The following is a 21184-nucleotide window of genomic DNA, read 5'->3' on the forward strand; positions in this document are numbered from 1 at the left end:
GCTCTGGACCCCAGGGCAGGCTCTGTGCTGCCTCCCACGGGTGCCTGTGGCCCCAGCTCCAGGGCCCCACTTTCTTGCTGCCTCTGCAGGGCAGGGTCTGCGGCCTGTGCGGGAACTTCGACGACCATGCCATCAATGACTTTGCCACGCGTAGCCGGTCCGTGGTGGGGGACGCACTGGAGTTTGGGAACAGTTGGAAGCTCTCCCCGTCCTGCCCAGACGCCCTGGCGCCGAAGGACCCCTGCACGGCCAACCCCTTCCGCAAGTCCTGGGCCCAGAAGCAGTGCAGCATCCTCCACGGTCCTACCTTCGCCGCCTGCCGCTCCCAGGTGGGGCTCTGGTCTTGGCAGGCAGGGTCTGGTGGGGACGGCAGCTGCTTCCTTCCCGCCGAGAACTGGGTCTTCTGGGCACACAGCAGGGCTCCAAGGAGGGTCTGACCATGTCCCACGGCACACGGTCCTGGATGTCAGGTCCCAAGTCTGGATCTCTCATCAGCCCCGCACCTGTGCCTCCTGCCCCTGGCACGAAGCCATCTCGGCTGTTTCCCAGCCACTCCCTTGACCACAGCCTCAGCCGCACCCAGAGGCTCTCAGGGAGGGGTAGCCCTCGATGTGGCCCCAGCCACCCTCCTCTGTGATCCCTAGACCTGCCCAATCCTCAGCACAAACTGGAACGCCAGCCTGGCTCCCCGCCCAGCCCGGGAGGAATCACAGATCAGCCTTAAGCAGAGACTTCCAAAAAGCAGTTTCCTGACTGGGCGCAGCGGCTCACGCCTGTAATCCCAGCACTTTGAGAGGCTGAGGCAGGTGGATCACCTGAGGTCAGGGGTTCGAGACCAGCCTGGCCAACATGGTGAAACCCTGTCTCTACTAAAAATACAAAAATTAGATGGGTGTGGTGGTGGGTGCCTATAATCCCAGCTACTCGGGAGGCTGAGGCAGGAGAATCACTTGAACCCGGGAGGAGGACGTTGCAGTGAGCCGAGATCGCGCCACTGCACACCAGCCTAAGCAAAAAGAGTGAGACTCTGTTTCAAAACAAAACACCAAAAAACCAAAAAGCAGTTTCCTGTCATCTTAAGGAAGACTTGAGTGCCCACTTAGGCACACAGCATGGCGGTTAGGAGCTGAGGTGAGGGGCTGGCATAGGGGCAGCAGTGAGCACACTTGCTCGTGGGAGGCCCTGAAGATTCTCATGTTGGCCGCCGCTTGCCCTCTTGAGAAGGCAGCTGGTGTCCCCTTGGAAGGTCCTGTGGCCTGACAAAGCTGAGCCAGGTTCAGATGGGGCCTGGAAGGGGTGTGGGCTGCCTCGAGGAAGCAGGCAGCTCCCAATGGTCAGGACAGGTTCACAGCTCAGCTCCCTACGTGGCTGGTCTGGAAAGGAAGTGACCGCTCCTTCCTTAGTGCACGTTCACTGGGTGCCTGGAAGAGCCTGGCATGTTCTGGGCTCACCCCAGTGACCCCTCGTCACCCCAGGGGACAAGGCCGACCCTCATAGAGCTTCGAGAGGAGACAGCAGTGTGGTGGGCACTGGGTGGTTGGATACTCGGACTTGGAGGGCCCTGGGTGGGGGTCACCATGGGGTTGGGTCGGCTGGAGGGAAGGCCCCCAAGTGGAAAGGAGGCCAGTACAACTGCAGCGGAGGGAGGTGGGGGTGAGGGCAGAGGGTGAGCAGGGGTGCTATCCTCCACGTGGGTTTGAAACCTGTGGGCCACATGACCAGATCCACGTGATAGAAACATCCAAAGAGCACATGTGAAGGCAGGCAGATGGACAGGTGCACAGGTGGGCATATGGGCAGGTGCACAGGTGGGCAGGTGGACAGATGGGCAGATGGGCAGGTGCACAGGTGGGCATATGGGCAGGTGCATAGGTGGGCAGGTGTACAGTTGGGCAGGTGGGCAGGGATATAGCTGGAAAAGGGCACAGGTGGGCTGGAGAAGTGGTGCTGGGGCAGCTCCGATTTGGGGCATGCTCTGAGGTATTCCAGAACCCAGGAGTCAGGGAGCTCAGAGAGCTGCCATGGGGGGTGTTGAAATACAAATGGTTCCAGCAACTGGCCCTGGGCCAGCCGCCCCCTGGCCTGGGGGGACCTTGGCCCAGCTGAGCTGCACCTTGGCCTCACCCCCAGGTTGACTCCACCAAGTACTACGAGGCCTGCGTGAACGACGCGTGTGCCTGTGACTCGGGTGGTGACTGCGAGTGTTTCTGCACGGCTGTGGCTGCCTACGCCCAGGCTTGCCACGACGCGGGCCTGTGTGTGTCCTGGCGGACTCCGGACACCTGCCGTGAGTCGGGCTCTGTCCGTGGTGCTGAAGGGTGGAGCACCCGGGGCGGGGGAGGAGGTGTGGCAGCCTCTGTAGGTGCATTGACCTGGGCCTGAGCCGCACACAGACATCCAACACGCATGTGCCTCCATGTGAGTGCACACGTTCCTATGCACAGAGACAGACCTGTGCAAAACCACCAGACAGGTCACCCCAGCACGAGATGGCTCCTGGGGGACAGGAGTTCCAAGGGCAGGGCTGGGGAGTGAGGGGAAGGTGAGGCACCACCTGGCCCAAGACCCTGCATGTCAGGGACAAGCCTGGGTCTGGCCCTGGGGACACCGGCCCCCACACCCGGGGTGGGGGCTGCCCTTCACAACAAGGGTGAGGGCCGGTGGGCGCCTCCTTAACCTCCGCCCTCTGTGCCCCAGCTTTGTTCTGTGACTTCTACAACCCACACGGGGGCTGTGAGTGGCACTACCAGCCCTGCGGGGCACCCTGCCTAAAAACCTGCCGGAACCCCAGTGGGCACTGCCTGGTGGACCTGCCTGGCCTGGAAGGTGAGGGGAACCTTTCTTGGATGGAGCCTCCTATCCTTGGGGTCCCGAGTGTATGTGGGGGGCCGGGGTTCCCCAGGGACGGGGTGTAGGCTCCCTTAAACTGTACAATGCAAGCCTTGGGGGCAGGCCCCTGCTGGCTGGTAGGGGGCGGCTACTCCCTACAGCATGGCGCCCCTGGCTGGAGAGACCTAAGGGCCCTGGTGAGTCTTCTGCTCACTCTGCCGGCCCTAGGCTGCTACCCGACGTGCCCACCCAGCCAGCCCTTCTTCAATGAGGACCAGATGAAGTGCGTGGCCCAGTGTGGCTGCTACGACAGGGATGGAAACTACTATGACGTTGGCGCAAGAGTCCCCACAGCGGAGAACTGCCAGAGCTGGTGAGGGGGTGGGGAGTGGGTGGCGCTGGGGGTGCAGGGCTGGGGAGCAGGCCCCTCAGGCTGCCCCCCAGGCCCTCAGCTCACCTCTCCCCCACCCCCAGTAACTGCACGCCCAGTGGCATCCAGTGCGCTCACAGCCTTGAGGGTAAGGAAGGGCCAGGGGGGTGGGGGAGTGGTGAGGGCCGGGGCCAGGGGCTCGAAGGCACCGGGTGACTCTGCTGGGTCCATCCCCAGCCTGCACCTGCACCTATGAGGACAGGACCTACGGCTACCAGGACGTCATCTACAACACCACCGATGGGCTTGGTGCCTGTTTGATCGCCATCTGTGGAAGCAACGGCACCATCGTCAGGAAGGCTGTGGCATGTCCTGGAACTCCGGCCACAACGCCATTCACCTTCACCACTAGCTGGGTCCCCCACTCCACGACAAGTAAGCCCTGCCTGGCTCTCCTGAGGCCTGGTCATGTCTGGGTGACAAGGAGGGAACCCCTGGGCTCTTGATGCAGGTGCCCTGAATGGTAGCAACAGTCCCAATCCACTGACCTGCCGAGCTCTGTCTAGGGGTGCACAGCCCCCACAACACCCTGCGTGTCTTCAGGGGCTCCCCAGGAAGCCTCTGCACGATGATTGATGGGATAACCCAGGGGGGCAGTAAAGCTTTCCCAGACTCCGTCCCATCCCTCAGCATGGCCTATCCCAGCTGGCCGACTCCCTCAAGGCCAGGCTGCCAGGCTCCAGTCCCTCATATAGAAACGGCTCTAACCAAGGCTAAGGCAGGCACCTGGGGTCCCCAGTATCCCACAGGGGCAGGGCCAGCCCTGGGACAAGGGTCCTCTGGGGCCCCTCCACCTTGTGAGGCCAGGACTGGAGGATGCTGAGCCAGGACCCCTCTCCCACACCCGTTGCAGGCCCGGCCCTCCCAGTCTCCACTGTGTGTGTCCGCGAGGTCTGCCGCTGGTCCAGCTGGTACAACGGGCACCACCCAGAGCCTGGTCTGGGAGGCGGAGACTTCGAGACATTTGAAAACCTGAGGCAGAGAGGGTACCAGGTGTGCCCTGTGCCAGCCGACATCGAGTGCCGGGCAGGGCAGCTTCCCGACATGCCACTGGGAGAGCTGGGCCAGCAGGTGGACTGTGACCGCGTGAGGGGGCTGATGTGCGCCAACAGCCAGCAGAGCCCCCCGCTCTGTCACGACTATGAGCTGCGGGTTCTCTGCTGTGAATACGTGCCCTGTGGCCCCTCCCTGGCCCCAGGCACCAGCCCCCAGCCCTCCCTCAGTGCCAGCACGGAGCCTGCTGTGCCTACCCCTACCCAGACCACAGCAACCGAAAAGACCACCCTGTGGGTGATCCCGAGCATCCGGTCAACAGCAGCCCTCACCTCACAGACTGGGTCCAGCTCAGGCCCCACGACGGTCACCTCCCTGGCCCCAGGTACCACCACCTGCCAGCCCCGGTGTCAGTGGACAGAGTGGTTTGATGAGGACTACCCCAAGTCTGAACAACTTGGAGGGGACGTTGAGTCCTACGATAAGATCAGGGCTGCAGGAGGGCACTTATGTGAGCAGCCTAAGGACATAGAGTGCCAGGCCGAGAGCTTCCCCAACTGGCCCCTGGCTCAGGTAGGGCAGAAGGTGCACTGTGACGTCCGCTTCGGCCTGGTGTGCAGGAACTGGGAGCAGGAGGGCATATTCAAGATGTGCTACAACTACAGGATCCGGGTCCTGTGCTGCAGCGCCGACCACTGCAGGGGACGAGCCACGACCCCACCACCGGCCACATCGCTGGAGACGGCCACCACCACCACCACCACCCAGGTCCTGTTCTCAACACTGCAGTCAACGAGTAGCCTGGGGGTGACCAGCACCACAGCAGTCCCCACCCTCTCAAAAGGACTGACATCCCCCAGATACACGGGCACCCTTGGTACAGCCACCACAGGAGGCCCCACGGTTCCTGCAGGCTCCACAGAACCCACTGTCCCAGGGGTGGCCACATCCAACCTTCCAACACACTCAGTCCTGCCAGGGACCACGGGGAGTTCGGGCACATGGCGTCCCTCACAGCCACCCACGCCAGCCCCAACGACAATGGCAACCTCCAGAGCTCACCTGACAGGCACAGCCAGCTCCAGCTCCAAACAGCCGCTGACCACGAGCCTGGCGCCGACACTCTCGAGCGAACTGTTCACCTCTCAGGCCGAGACCAGCACCCCCAGGACAGAGACGACACTGAGCCGCTTGACTGAGACCACCACTAGCCATAGCACTACCCGCTGTCAACCGAAGTGTGAGTGGACAGAGTGGTTTGACGTGGACTTCCCAACCTCAGGGGTCGCAGGCGGGGACATGGAAACTTTTGAAAACATCAGGGCTGCTGGGGGCAAGATGTGCTGGGCACCAAAGAGCATAGAGTGCCGGGCGGAGAACTACCCCGAGGTGAGCATCGACCAGATCGGGCAGGTGCTGACCTGTAGCCTGGAGACGGGGCTGATCTGCAAGAATGAGGACCAGACAGGCAGGTTCAACATGTGCTTCAACTACAATGTGCGTGTGCTCTGCTGTGACGACTACAGCCACTGCCCCCACACAGCCGCCCCCACGCCCACCTCCTCCACACAGGCACCCAGACTCACCTCCATGGGGGCCACCAGCCCCACAGTGACTGCCTCCACAGCCATTGCAACCTGGAGCACCAAGTCACCAGCAGTAACAGGATCCTCAACTCTGGCCACCACTCAAACTGGCCCCAGCTTCTCCAAGACCACAGAGAGGGTGTCCCTCCCCAGTCCCTCTGCCCCTTTACCTTCCACCGCCAGCCTCCTCCCTACCAGGGAGCAGCAGACCTCCCAGGCTCCATCCATGCCCACCAGTCCAATTGTGACCAGCACCCCCACAACGTCCCCCGTGGTGACCGCCCGTGTGCACACAACCCTGCGGACTTCCAGCTCTGGGCCCACCATCAGGACGACCCTGCCCTCTGGCCCCCCATCTCCCAGCACGGGCTGTGTGCCTCGCTGCACCTGGACAGACTGGTTTGATGAGGACTACCCCAGCTCTGACCCTGATGGCGGGGACTTTGAGACCTTTGGGGTCATCCGCTCTGCTGGCCATACCTTCTGCGAGCATCCATGGGACATTGAGTGCCGCTCTGAGAAGGAGCCCAACCAACCCCTGGAGGCCCTGGGGCAGGTGGTGCAGTGTGATGTGAGCATTGGGCTGGTGTGTAGGAACCGTGACCAGTCTGGGCCCCTGTGGTACTGCCACAACTTTCATGTGCGGCTGTTGTGCTGTGATGACAGCCACTGTGCCAGCACTCCCACGAGCACCGGATCCATGGCTACCACTCCCACGAGCACCGGATCCACGGCTACCACTCCCACAAGCACCGGATCCACGGCTACCACTCCCACGAGCACTGGATCCACGGCTACCACTCCCATGAGCAGCAGATCCATGGCTACCACTCCCACGAGCACCGGATCCACAGTTACCGTACCCATGAGCACCGGTTCCATGGCTACCACTCCCACGAGCACCGGATCCACAGTTACCGTACCCATGAGCACCGGATCCACGGCTACCACTCCCACGAGCACCGGATCCACGGCTACCACTCCCACGAGCACCGGATCCACAGTTACCGTACCCATGAGCACCGGTTCCACGGCTGCCACACCCAGGAGCACAGGCACCACAGCCAGGCGCTCCTCCACCCCAGGAACAGCTCACACTGTGAAAGTGCTGACCACCACAGCCATCACAACCCAGGCCACCAGCTCCACAGCCACCCCCTCCTCCACCTCAAGCACTGCTCAGAGCCCCAAAGGGTTGACCACCACAGCCACCACAACTGTGGCTGCCAGCTCCACGGTGACTTCCCACCCCCCAGCAGGAACCACCGGTACCACCCTGGGTGGTACCACCTTGATCTTCACAGAGCCAACCACTAAAGCCACCATGACCACGCCCACCAGCTCCATGGCCACCGCCTCCTCCAGCCAAGGAACAGCTCACACCCCAAAAGTGCTGAGCACCACAACCATCACAACCATGGCCACCACCTCCAAAGCCACCCCCTCCCACACCCCGGCAACTGCTGCCACCCCAAATGTGCTGACCACCATGACCACAACACCCACAGTCACCGGCTCCAAAGCCATTCCCTCCTCCAGTCCAGGGACTGCACCCACCCTTCCAGCACTGACAAGCACAGCCACCACACCCACAGCTACAAGCTTTACAGCCATCCCCTCTTCCTCTCTGGGGACCACCTGGACCCTCACAGCACAGACCACCACACCCACAGCCACCATGTCCACAGCCAGACCCTCCTCCACTCCAGAGACTGCCCATATTTCCACAGTGCTTACCACCATGGCCACCACAACTGGGGCCACTGGCTCCATGGCCACCCCCTCCTCCAGCCCAGGAACAGCTTACACTACCAAAGTGCTGACTACCACAACCAGGGGCTTCACAGCCACTCCCTCCTCTAGCCCAGGGACTGCACCCACACTTCCAGGGCGGATCGGCACAAACACCACACCCACAACCAGCGGCTCCATGGTGACCCCCTCCTCCATCCCAGGGACCACCCACACCCCCACAGTGCTGACCAACACCACCACAACCGTGGCCACTGGCTCTATGGTAACACCCTCCTCTAGCCCACAGACCACTGGTACACCCCCAGCACTGGCCACCACGGGCACGACAATCACGGCCACAGGCTCCACCACCACCCCCTCCTCCGCTCCAGGGACAACTCCCATCTCCCCAGTGCTGACCACCACGGCCACCACACCTGCAGCCACCAGCACCACAGTGGCTCCCTCCTCTGCCCTAGGGACCACCCATACACCCCCAGTGCTGTCCACCATGGCCACCACACATGGGCGATCCCAGCTCCCTGAGAGTCCCCGCACGGTACCCACAGCCCGGACTTCCATGGCCACCTCGGGCGCCACCCACATCACAGAGCCATCCACGGTGACTTCCCACACCCCAGTAGGAACCACCGGTACCACCCCACACTCGACTCCAGCCCTGTCCAGCCCTCACACTCACAGCAGAACCACTGAGTCACCCCTTTCTCCAGGGAAGACCACCCCGGGCCTCACCACGGCCACCTCCAGGACCACGGCCACGGCCACAACCAGCGAGACCCGTGCCTCGACCCTGCTGTCCAGCAGCCCCACATCGGCCCCCACGACCCCGGTGGTGTCCACAGGCTGTGAGCCCCAGTGTGCCTGGTCAGACTGGCTGGACTACAGCTACCCCATGTCGGGGCCCTCTGGCGGGGACTTGGAGACCTACTCCAACATCCGCGTGGCTGGAGGGGCCGTCTGTGAGCAGCCCCTGGGCCTCGAGTGCCGCGCCCAGGCCCAGCCTGGTGTCCCCCTGCGGGAGTTGGGCCAGGTCGTGGAATGCAGCCTGGACTTCGGCTTGGTCTGCAGGAACCGTCAGCAGGTGGGGAAGTTCAAGATGTGCTTCAACTACGAAATCCGTGTGTTCTGCTGCAACTACGGCCGCTGCCCCAGCACCCTGGCCACCAGCTCCAAGGCCACACCCTCCTCCACTCTGGAGACAACCGGGATCCTCACAGAGCCAACCACTACAGCCATCACAACAGTGGCCACGGGCTCCACAGCCATGCCCTCCTCCACTCCAGGGACCACCGCGATCCTCACAGAGCCAACCACTACAGCCATCACAACAGTGGTCACGGGCTCCACTGCCATCCCTTCCTCCACCTCAGGGACTACTCAAATCACCAAAGTGTTTCCCACCACAACTGCAACGACTGAAGCCACTGGCTCCACGGCCAACCCCTCCTCCACCCCAGGGACCACCGGCTCCACAGCCACCTCCTCCTCCACTCCTGGGACCACCTGGATCTTCACAGAGCCAACCACAACATTGACCACGAATGTGGCCACCAGCTCCACAGTCACCCCCTCCTCCACCCCAGCAACTGCTGCCACCTCAGAATTGCTGACCACCATGGCCACGAAACCCATAGCCACTGGCTCCAAAGCCACTCCCTCCACCAGTCCAGGGACTGCACCCACCCTTCCAGTTGTGCTGACAAGCACAGCCACCACACCCACAGCTACCAGCTTTACAGCCATCCCATCCTCCTCCCTGAGAACCACTTGGAACCTCACAGCACAGACCACCGCACCAACGGCCACCCTGTCCACAGCCCACGCCTCCTCCACTCCAAGGACCACCCACACCTCCACAGCGCTAACCACCACGGCCACCACAATCCAGGCCACTGGCTCCACGGCCACCCTCCTCACCTCAGGAACAGCTCACACCTCTAAAGTGCTGACCACCATGGCCATCACCACAAGCTCCACAGCCACCCCCTCCTCCAGCCCAGGGACTGCAAGCACCCTTACAGCACTTATCACCACAACCACCACACCCACAACCAGCAGCTACACAGTGACCCCCTCCTCCATCCCAGGGACCACCCACACCCCGACAGTGCTGACCAACACCACCATAACTGTGGCCACTGGCTCTATGGCAACACCCTCCTCTAGCCCACAGACCACTGGTACACCCCCAGCACTGGCCACCACGGGCACGACAATCATGGCCACAGGCTCCACCACCACCCCCTCCTCCACTCCAGGGACAACTCCCATCTCCCCAGCGCTGACCACCATGGCCACCACACCTGCAGCCACCAGCACCACAGTGGCTCCCTCCTCTGCCCTAGGGACCACCCATACACCCCCAGTGCTGTCCACCACGGCCACCACACATGGGCGATCCCAGCTCCCCGAGAGTCCCCGCACGGTACCCACAGCCCGGACTTCCGTGGCCACCTCGGGCACCACCCACATCACAGAGCCATCCACGGTGACTTCCCACACCCCAGTAGAAACCACCGGTACCACCCCACACTCGACTCCAGCCCTGTCCAGTCCTCACACTCACAGCAGAACCACTGAGTCACCCCTTTCTCCAGGGAAGACCACCCCGGGCCTCACCACGGCCACCTCCAGGACCACGGCCACGGCCACAACCAGCAAGACCCACACCTCAACCCTGCTGCCCAGCAGCCCCACATCGGCCCCCACAACCCCGGTGGTGTCCACGGGCTGTGAGCCCCAGTGTGCCTGGTCAGACTGGCTGGACTACAGCTACCCCATGTCGGGGCCCTCTGGCGGGGACTTGGAGACCTACTCCAACATCCGCGCGGCTGGAGGGGCCGTCTGTGAGCAGCCCCTGGGCCTCGAGTGCCGCGCCCAGGCCCAGCCTGGTGTCCCCCTGCGGGAGTTGGGCCAGGTCGTGGAATGCAGCCTGGACTTCGGCTTGGTCTGCAGGAACCGTCAGCAGGTGGGGAAGTTCAAGATGTGCTTCAACTACGAAATCCGTGTGTTCTGCTGCAACTACGGCCGCTGCCCCAGCACCCCGGCCACCAGCTCCAAGGCCACACCCTCCTCCACTCTGGGGTCAACCTGGATTCTCACAGAGCCAACCACTACAGCCATCACAACAGTGGCCACGGGCTCCACGACCATCCCCTCCTCCACTCCAGGGACCACCGCGATCCTCACAGAGCCAACCACTACAGCCATCACAACAGTGGTCACGGGCTCCACAGCCATTCCCTCCTCCACTACAGGGACTACTCGAATCACTGAAGTTTTTCCCACCACAACCGCAATGACTGCAGCCACTGGCTCCACGGCCAACCCCTCCTCCACCCCAGGAACCACCTGGATCTTCACAGAGCCAACCACCACTGCCACCATAACTGTGGCCACTGGCTCCAAGGCCACGCCCTCTTCCACTCCAGCATCAACCTGGATTCTCACAGAGCCGACCACTACAGCCGTCACAACAGTGGCCACGGGCTCCACGGCCACGCCTTCCTCCACTCAGGGGACGACCGGGAGCCTCACAGAACCAACCAACACTGCCACCATAACTGTGACCACCAGCTCCACAGCCATGCCCTCCTCCACTCCAGGGATGACCTCGATCCTCACAGAGCCGACCACTACAGCCATTACAACAGTGGCCACGAGGTCCACGGCCACGCCCTCCTCCACTCCGGAGACGGCCAGGATCGTCACAGAGCCGACCACCACTGCCACCATAACTGTGGCCACCAGCTCCACAGCCACGCCCTCCTCCACTCCGGGGACGACCGGGATCCTCACAGAGCCAACCACTACAACCATCACAACAGTGGCCACAAGGTCCACGGCCACGCATTCCTCCACTCCGGGGACAACCGGGATCCTCACAGAGCCGACCACTACAGCCATCACAACAGTGGCCACGGGCTCCACGGCCATCCCCTCCTCCACTCCAGGGATGACCTCGATCCTCACAGAGCCAACCACTACAGCCATCACAACAGTGGCCCCGGGCTCCACAGCCACGCCCTCCTCCACTCCGGGGACGACTGGGATCCTCACAGAGCCAACCACCACTGCCACCATAACTGTGGCCACTGGCTCCACGGCCATCCCCTCCTCCACTCCAGGGATGACCTCGATCCTCACAGAGCCAACCACTACAGCCATCACAACTGTGGCCACAGGCTCCACGGCCACGCCCACCTCCACTCTGGGGACGACCGGGATCCTCACAGAGCCAACCACTACAACCATCACAACAGTGGCCACGAGGTCCACGGCCACGCCTTCCTCCACTCCGGGGACAACCGGGATCCTCACAGAGCCGACCACTACAGCCATCACAACAGTGGCCACGGGCTCCACGGCCATCCCCTCCTCCACTCCAGGGATGACCTCGATCCTCACAGAGCCAACCACTACAGCCATCACAACAGTGGCCCCAGGCTCCACAGCCACGCCCTCCTCCACTCCGGGGACGACTGGGATCCTCACAGAGCCAACCACCACTGCCACCATAACTGTGGCCACTGGCTCCACGGCCATCCCCTCCTCCACTCCAGGGATGACCTCGATCCTCACAGAGCCAACCACTACAGCCATCACAACAGTGGCCACGGGCTCCATGGCCACGCCCACCTCCACTCCGGGGACGACCGGGATCCTCACAGAGCCGACCACCACTGCCACCATAACTGTGGCCACTGGCTCCACGGCCATCCCCTCCTCCACTCCAGGGATGACCTCGATCCTCACAGAGCCAACCACTACAACCATCACAACAGTGGCCACGAGGTCCACGGCCACGACTTCTTCCACTCCGGGGACAACCGGGATCCTCACAGAGCCGACCACTACAGCCATCACAACAGTGGCCACGGGCTCCACGGCCACGCCCTCCTCCACTCCGGGGACGACTGGGATCCTCACAGAGCCAACCACTACAACCGTCACAACAGTGGCCACGAAGTCCACGGCCGTGCCCTCCTCCACTCCAGGGAAGACCTCAGTCCTCACAGAGCTGACCACTACAGCCATCACAACCACGGGCTCCACGGCCACACCTTCCACTCCGGGGACGACTGGGATCCTCACAGAGCCGACCACTACAACCATCACAACAGTGGCCACAGGCTCCACAGCCCTGCCCTCCTCCACTCCGGGGACTACTGGATTCCTCACAGAGCCAACCACCACTGCCACCATAACTGTGGCCACTGGCTCCATGGCCATCCCCTCCTCCACTCCAGGGATGACCTCAATCCTCACAGCGCCGACCACTACAGCCATCACAACAGTGACCACAGGCTCCACGGCCACGCCCTCCTCCACTCCAGGGAAGACCTCAATCCTCACAGAGTTGACCACTACAGCCATCACGACAGTGGCCACGGGCTCCACGGCCACGCCTTCCACTCTGGGGACAACCAGGATCCTCACAGAGCCGACCAGTACAGCCATCACAACAGTGGCCCTGGGCTCCACAGCCACGCCCTCCTCCACTCCGGGGACGACCGGGATCCTCACAGAGCCAACCACTACAACCATCACAACAGTGGCCACGAGGTCCACGGCCACGCCTTCCTCCACTCCGGGGACGACCGGGATCCTCACAGAGCCAACCACTACAACCATCACAACAGTGGCCACAAGGTCCACGGCCACGCATTCCTCCACTCCGGGGACAACCGGGATCCTCACAGAGCCGACCACTACAGCCATCACAACAGTGGCCACGGGCTCCACGGCCATCCCCTCCTCCACTCCAGGGATGACCTCGATCCTCACAGAGCCGACCACTACAGCCATCACAACAGTGGCCCCGGCCTCCACAGCCACGCCCTCCTCCACTCCGGGGACGACTGGAATCCTCACAGAGCCAACCACCACTGCCACCATAACTGTGGCCACTGGCTCCACGGCCATCCCCTCCTCCACTCCAGGGATGACCTCGATCCTCACAGGGCCAACCACTACAGCCATCACAACAGTGGCCACGGGCTCCACGGCCACGCCCACCTCCACTCCGGGGATGACTGGGATCCTCACAGAGCCGACCACCACTGCCACCATAACTGTGGCCACTGGCTCCACGGCCATCCCCTCCTCCACTCCAGGGATGACCTCGATCCTCACAGAGCCAACCACTACAACCATCACAACAGTGACCACGGGCTCCACGGCCACGCCCTCCTCCACTCCAGGGAAGACCTCAATCCTCACAGAGCTGACCACTACAGCCATCAAGACAGTGGCCACGGGCTCCACGGCCACGCCTTTCACTCTGGGGACAACCAGGATCCTCACAGAGCCGACCACTACAGCCATCACAACAGTGGCCCCGGGCTCCACAGCCATGCCCCCCTCCACTCTGGGGACTACCGGGATCCTCACAGAGCCAACCACTACAACCATCACAACAGTGGCCACGAGGTCCACGGCCACGCCTTCCTCCACTCCGGGGACGACCGGGATCCTCACAGAGCCAACCACTACAACCATCACAACAGTGGCCACGGGCTCCACGGCCACGCCCACCTCCACTCTGGGGACGACCGGGATCCTCACAGAGCCGACCACCACTGCCACCATAACTGTGGCCACTGGCTCCACGGCCATCCCCTCCTCCACTCCGGGGATGACCTCGATCCTCACAGAGCCAACCACTACAGCCATCACAACAGTGGCCACGGGCTCCACAGCCACACCCACCTCCACTCCGGGGACGACCGGGATCCTCACAGAGCCAACCACTACAACCATCACAACAGTGGCCACGAGGTCCACGGCCACGCCTTCCTCCACTCCGGGGACGACCGGGATCCTCACAGAGCCAACCACTACAACCATCACAACAGTGGCCACAAGGTCCACGGCCACGCATTCCTCCACTCCGGGGACAACCGGGATCCTCACAGAGCCAACCACTACAGCCATCACAACAGTGGCCACGGGCTCCACGGCCATCCCCTCCTCCACTCCAGGGATGACCTCGATCCTCACAGAGCCAACCACTACAGCCATCACAACAGTGGCCCCGGGCTCCACAGCCACGCCCTCCTCCACTCCGGGGACGACTGGGATCCTCACAGAGCCAACCACCACTGCCACCATAACTGTGGCCACTGGCTCCACGGCCATCCCCTCCTCCACTCCAGGGATGACCTCGATCCTCACAGAGCCAACCACTACAGCCATCACAACAGTGGCCACGGGCTCCACGGCCACGCCCACCTCCACTCCGGGGACGACTGGGATCCTCACAGAGCCGACCACCACTGCCACCATAACTGTGGCCACTGGCTCCACGGCCATCCCCTCCTCCACTCCAGGGATGACCTCGATCCTCACAGAGCCAACCACTACAACCATCACAACAGTGGCTACGGGCTCCACGGCCACGCCCACCTCCACTCCGGGGACGACCGGGATCCTCACAGAGCCGACCACCACTGCCACCATAACTGTGGCCACTGGCTCCATGGCCATCCCCTCCTCCACTCCAGGGATGACCTCGATCCTCACAGAGCCGACCACTACAGCCATCACAACAGTGGCCACGGGCTCCACGGCCACGCCTTCTACTCCGGGGACGACTGGGATCCTCACAGAGCCAACCACTACAGCCATCACAACAGTGGCCACGGGCTCCACGGCCACGCCCACCTCCACTCCGGGGATGACCGGGATCCTCACAGAGCCAACCACTACAACCATCACAACAGTGGCCACGAGGTCCACGGCCACGCCTTCCTCCACTCCAGGGATGACCTCAATCCTCACAGAGCCAACCACTACAGCCATCACAACAGTGGCCACGGGCTCCACGGCCACGCCCTCCTCCACTCAGGGGACGACCGGGATCCTCACAGAGCCAACCACTACTACCATCACAACAGTGGCCACGAAGTCCACGGCCGTGCCCTCCTCCACTCCAGGGAAGACCTCAGTCCTCACAAAGCTGACCACTACAGCCATCACAACCACGGGCTCCACAGCCACACCTTCCACTCCGGGGACGACTGGATTCCTCACAGAGCCAACCACCACTGCCACCATAACTGTGGCCACTGGCTCCATGGCCATCCCCTCCTCCACTCCAGGGACGACCTCGATCCTCACAGCGCCGACCACTACAGCCATCACAACAGTGACCACGGGCTCCACGGCCACGCCCTCCTCCACTTCAGGGAAGACCTCAATCCTCACAGAGCTGACCACTACAGCCATCACGACAGTGGCCACGGGCTCCACGGCCACGCCTTCCACTCCGGGGACAACCAGGATCCTCACAGAGCCGACCACTACAGCCATCACAACAGTGGCCACGGGCTCCACAGCCTCACCCTCCTTCACTCCAGGGACAACCGGGATCCTCACAGAGCCGACCACTACAACCATTACAACAGTGGCTATGAGGTCCACGGCCACGCCCTCCTCCACTCTGGGGACGACCGGGATCCTCACAGAGCCAACCACTACAGCCATCACAACAGTGGCCACAGGCTCCACGGCCATACCTTCCTCTACTCTGGGAACGACCAGGATCCACACAGAACCAACCACCACTGCCACCATAAGTGTGGCCACCAGCTCCACAGCCACGCCCTTCTCCACTCCGGCGTCAACTTGGTTCCTCACAGAGCCGACCACTACAGCCATCACAACTATGGCCTCGGGCTCCACAGCCACCCTGACCTCCACCCCAGGAACAACGTACTCTCCCAAAGTGTTGACCATCACAGCCACCACACCCACAGCCACCAGCTCCAAAGCAACCCCCTCCTCCACTCTGGGGACGACCTGGATCCTCACAGAGCCGACCACTCTAGCCACCCCGACTGAGGCCACTGGTTCCACAGCCACCATACCCACAGTGCCCAGCTCCTCAGCCACCCCTTTCTCCAGCCCAGGGACTGCAGGCACCCTTCCAGTGCGGACCACTACAGCAACCACGACCATGGCCACTAGGTCTACTGCCATCCCCTCCTCCACTGTGGGAACAGCTGGCACCCCCAAAGTGCTGACCACCACGGCCACCAGGCCCACAGCCACTGGCTCCACGGTTCCCAGCTCGTCCACCCTGGGGACCACCCACACCCCCGCAGTGCTCCCCAGCAGCCTGCCAGCCTTCAGCATGTCCACTGTGTCCTCCTCAGTCCTCACCACCCTCAGACCCACTCACTTCCCCAGCTCCCACTTCTCTACTCCCTGCTTCTGCAGGGCATTTGGACAGTTCTTCTCACCTGGTGAGTGGACGTGGATAATGCTCCTGTAGCCTTTCCCCGCACGCTATGCTAACCTGGGTCTGCCTGTCCTGGGAGCCAGTTGCTTTCTCCCTGCCAGCCATGCTTATTCCCACTGGCCTCACTTGGCTCCCCCTGGCCACACCTGGTCCCCACTGGCCACGCTCAGTCTCTGACCTCCACGGTCCCTCCCTGGAGCAGCTGCTCCCTTCTGCGTGGCCTCTGCCTTCGCTCCCCCAGGACGCTGGCTTGCCGGTTGCTGGGAGTGGCTTATCTTCCTACGGTGTTGTTCTTCACAGGGGAAGTAATCTACAATAGGACAGACCGAGCCGGCTGCCAATTCTATGCCGTGTGCAACCAGCACTGTGACCTCGACCGCTTCCAGGGCACCTGCCCCACCTCCCCACCACCAGCGTCCTCCACCCTGCTGCCCTCGCCCTCCCCTGCCCCTGGCTGTGACAATGCCATCCCTCCCCGGCAGGTGGGCCCCGCCTGCCCTCTATCTTCCCTGCTGTGTGCACAGGGTCTGGGTCGGCTGGAGGCACAGCCAGTGCCCAGCCCCTGAGGCCCAACTCAGTGACCCCCCCGCCAGTAGCTCCAGCTGGTGGAGGCACACAGGGTCTGGGGGCCAGGCTAGCACGGGGGCCGCCCTCCCCAGGCAGGCTCTTGTGGCCACCGGGGGCTGTGGGCCACGAGGGGTGGGATGGGCAAGGGATGGGTCCCGTGAGCCGGTCCAGGTGAGGACGTGCATGTTCCCGGCTGCAGGTGAATGAGACCTGGACCCTGGAGAACTGCACGGTGGCCAGGTGCGTGGGTGACAACCGTGTCGCCCTGCTGGACCCAAAGCCCGTGGCCAATGTCACCTGCGTGAACAAGCACCTGCCCATCAAAGTGTCCGACCCGAGCCAGCCCTGTGACTTCCACTATGAGTGCGAGTGTGAGTGCGTGGGCAGCCGCGGGACTCCTCCGGGGGCAGGTGGAGCAGAGGGTGCCGTCAGCCAAGCTGGCAGGATGGGGCATGGTGGGGCACAGTGGGGCATGGTGGGGCATGGTGGGCATGGTGGGGCATGGTGGGGCGTAGTGGGCATGGTGGGGCGTGGCGGGCATGGTGGGGCATGGCGGGCTGTGGTAGGGTGTGGTGGGGCACGGTGGGGCACAGTGGGGCATGGTGGGGCACAGTGGGGTGTGGTAGGATGTGATGGGGCATGGTGGGGTACAGTAGGGCATGGCGGGGGTGGTGGGGCATGGTGGGGTGCAGTGGGGCATGGTGGGGCATGGTGGGGCACAGTGGGGTACGGTAGGGTGTGATGGGGCATGGTGGGGTGCAGTGGGGCATGGTGGGGCGTGGTGAGGCACAGTGGGGTGCGGTAGGGTGTGATGGGGCATGGTGGGGTGCAGTAGGGCATGGCGGGGGTGGTGGGGCATGGTGGGGTGCAGTGGGGCATGGTGGGGCATGGTGGGGCACAGTGGGGTGCGGTAGGGTGTGATGGGGCATGGTGGGGTGCAGTAGGGCATGGCGGGGGTGGTGGGGCATGGTGGGGGTGTTTGGCAGATCGGTGGCATCCCTTCAGGAAACCATCTTGTACCATGCTGTCTTGGGCCTCAGTGGTGCACGCTGTGTGAGCTCTTAGCGTGCAGGCTCTGTGTCCACAGGGCTGAAAATGCTGACACAGCCCAGAGGAGAGGGAGCGGAGGCCAGGTTGCTGAGCTTGTCTGCACATCAGCCTGTGTGGTTTGAAAGGGACCCCATCCAGGGGCTTCTGGGGCCTGGAGAAGCTCAGGATGGAAGTGGGAGCCCAGAGGAGCTTTTGTCTCCTGGGTCCTAACAGTGGCTTCCATCACTGTGCGGGACCCGCCGCTAAGAGGTGACGGCGTTCTCTCTCCTCCGCACGTCCTTGGCCCAGGGCTGCTGTTCCAAACCACCACAAGCTGGGGAGCTTAGACAGCAGAAACTCACTCTCCGTCCTGGAGCTGGAAGTCTGAGATCAGGGCTACGCTCCCTGCTGAGGGTCTGGGGAGGTCCTTCCTGCCTCTCCCAGCTTTGGGGGCTCCAGGTGTCCCTTGGCTGTGACCGCATCCCTCCAATCCCCGCCTCTGTCTCTCTGTGGCCTCCCCTCTCTGTCTGTTCTCTTCTGTCTCCTGTGGGGACACTGGTCATTGGATTGAGGGCCCACCCAGCTAGTCCCCGATGATGTCACTTCAAGATGCTTCCCTTAACCCCATCTGCAAAGACGCTTTCTCCCGGCAAAGCCACATGCAGAGGTTCTGGGGTGGCCATAGATTTTGGGGGACACCATTGCAAGCACTGGACCCATTTTATAGACAAGGCAGTTGAGGCCCTAGGGCTTCAGTGGCTCCCCGAGGCGGCAGTCACGGTGGTGACGCTGGCTGCCATGGCGCCTGGGGAGCGAGGGCACCACCAAGGAGCCTGCCAGCCCATCCGTCTGTGTCCCGCAGGCATCTGCAGTGTGTGGGGCAGTTCCCACTATTCCACCTTTGACGGCACCTCTTACACCTTTGAGGGCAACTGCACGTATGTCCTCATGAGAGAGATCCACGCACGCCTCGGGAATCTCAGCCTCTACTTGGACAACCACTACTGCGCGGCCTCTGCCGCTGCCGCCAGCTGCTCCCGCGCCCTCAGGCTCCACTACAAGTCCATGGATATCGTCCTCACCGTCACCACGGTGCATGGGAAGGAGGAGGACTTGGTGAGTCCAGGCGGCGGGCGGCACAGTGTTGGCCCAGTCCCAACCACACTTGGCCAGGCCGACTGCAGGCCGGGGGACCCAGGTGCCGCAGCGATGGCCCTGTGCCCAAGACAGCTCCCAGGGGGCAGGGAAGGCCTGTGGGGCTGCCTTAGGCCGAGCACACTTTGTGGTCTAAATGCAGTCAACGGGAGACCCCAGGCCCTCAGGGAAGATCTGGGCTTTGGGGTGAGGGATATACAGGGGGGTCTCTGCACGTCGAGGCAGAGCCCTAAAGGCAAGCCCCACTCCCCGAGCCCACCTGGCACTGCCTCCCAGCTCAGGGATTCCCCGGATTCCCCCAGATCCTGTTTGACCAAATTCCGGTGAGCAGCGGTTTCAGCAAGAACGGCGTGCTTGTGTCTGTGACGGGGACCACCACCATGCGCGTGGACATCCCTGCCCTGGGTGTGAGCGTCACCTTCGATGGCCACATCTTCCAGGCCCGGCTGCCCTACAGCCTCTTCCACAACAACACCGAGGGCCAGTGCGGTGAGTGGGCGGCGGGTCCTGCCCCAGCCAGGGCTGCTGCTGGGCCCGACGACCCAGTGAGCATAGGGGAAGCCTGGGGAGGGGAATGAGGGGGAGGCAGGTGGGGGCTGTGAAAGGCTCCCCAGATTCCAGCCCCGCGGTGACACCCTGCCCGCAGGCACCTGCACCAACAACCAGAGGGACGATTGTCTCCAGCGCGACGGAACCACTGCCACCAGCTGTAAGGACATGGCTAAGACTTGGTTGGTCCCTGACAGCAGAAAGGACGGCTGCTGGGCCCCGACCGGCACGCCCCCCACGGCCAGTCCCCCGGCCCCGGTGTCTAGTGAACCCACCCCCAGCCCGTGCCCGCCGCAGCCACTCTGTGATCTGATGCTGAGCCAGTGAGTCCTCCCCTCGGGGGTTGCAGGCCCTGGGGCACCCCCGCCTGCCCCCACACAGGCAGCTCCCTGGGGCCGGGCTGAGGCGTGCTAATTGCTTTGCCCCACAGGGTCTTTGCCCAGTGCCACGACCTTGTGCCCCCGGGCCCATTCTTCAATGCCTGCATCAGCGACGGCTGCCAGGGCCACCCCGAGGTGTCCTGCCAGAGCCTGGAGGCCTACGCAGCTCTTTGCCGTGCCCGGGGAGTGTGCAGTGACTGGCGAGGTGCAACCGGCGGCCTGTGCGGTGAGTGGGGGCGGCCCTGGGCCCCAGACTCCTCAGCCTCTCTGAGTGTCCTGTGTGGTCAGTGGGGGCGGCCCTGGGCCCCAGACTCCTCGGCCTCTCTGAGTGGCCTGTGTGGTGGCCCTGGGCTCCCCAGACCTCTCAGCTTGTCTGACACCTCTCTGTGCCCACAGATCTCACCTGCCCACCCACCAAAGTGTACAAGCCGTGCGGCCCCATACAGCCTGCCTCCTGCAACTCCAGGTGAGTACAGGGATGGCTGGTGCTGTCCCCACCACCCAGGCCTGCCTGACTAGTTGGGGGGAGCAGGAGGAGGCCAGAGGGTGTCCCGCTGGGAGTCACAGATCTCTGGGGTGCCCCTGAGCCCAGGACTCCTTGGAAAACATCCCCTGCTGCTCCCAGATGCCTTAGAGAAAAGAGTCAGGCAGGGGGCACATCCCTGGC

The 21184-nt window shown here is 63.2% G+C and overlaps 1 protein-coding gene across 1 annotated transcript in view; it reads left to right on the top strand.

The window, feature by feature from the left end:
• The window catches only part of MUC5B (mucin 5B, oligomeric mucus/gel-forming), a 40824-nt gene that overhangs the window by 14026 nt on the left and 5614 nt on the right, over window positions 1–21184 (top strand). The window contains exons 25-38 of the mRNA XM_028833012.2: window positions 90–329; window positions 2131–2287; window positions 2698–2826; window positions 3058–3202; window positions 3304–3347; window positions 3437–3634; window positions 4113–16841; window positions 17138–17319; window positions 17604–17775; window positions 19296–19549; window positions 19891–20077; window positions 20235–20460; window positions 20568–20743; window positions 20914–20983. Coding sequence (XP_028688845.2) covers window positions 90–329; window positions 2131–2287; window positions 2698–2826; window positions 3058–3202; window positions 3304–3347; window positions 3437–3634; window positions 4113–16841; window positions 17138–17319; window positions 17604–17775; window positions 19296–19549; window positions 19891–20077; window positions 20235–20460; window positions 20568–20743; window positions 20914–20983 — 14909 coding nt within the window. The remainder of the gene's footprint in view (window positions 1–89; window positions 330–2130; window positions 2288–2697; window positions 2827–3057; window positions 3203–3303; window positions 3348–3436; window positions 3635–4112; window positions 16842–17137; window positions 17320–17603; window positions 17776–19295; window positions 19550–19890; window positions 20078–20234; window positions 20461–20567; window positions 20744–20913; window positions 20984–21184) is intronic.

Source organism: Macaca mulatta, chromosome 14 (assembly GCF_049350105.2).
Source record: "Macaca mulatta isolate MMU2019108-1 chromosome 14, T2T-MMU8v2.0, whole genome shotgun sequence".
Classification (NCBI taxonomy): Eukaryota; Metazoa; Chordata; class Mammalia; order Primates; family Cercopithecidae; genus Macaca; species Macaca mulatta.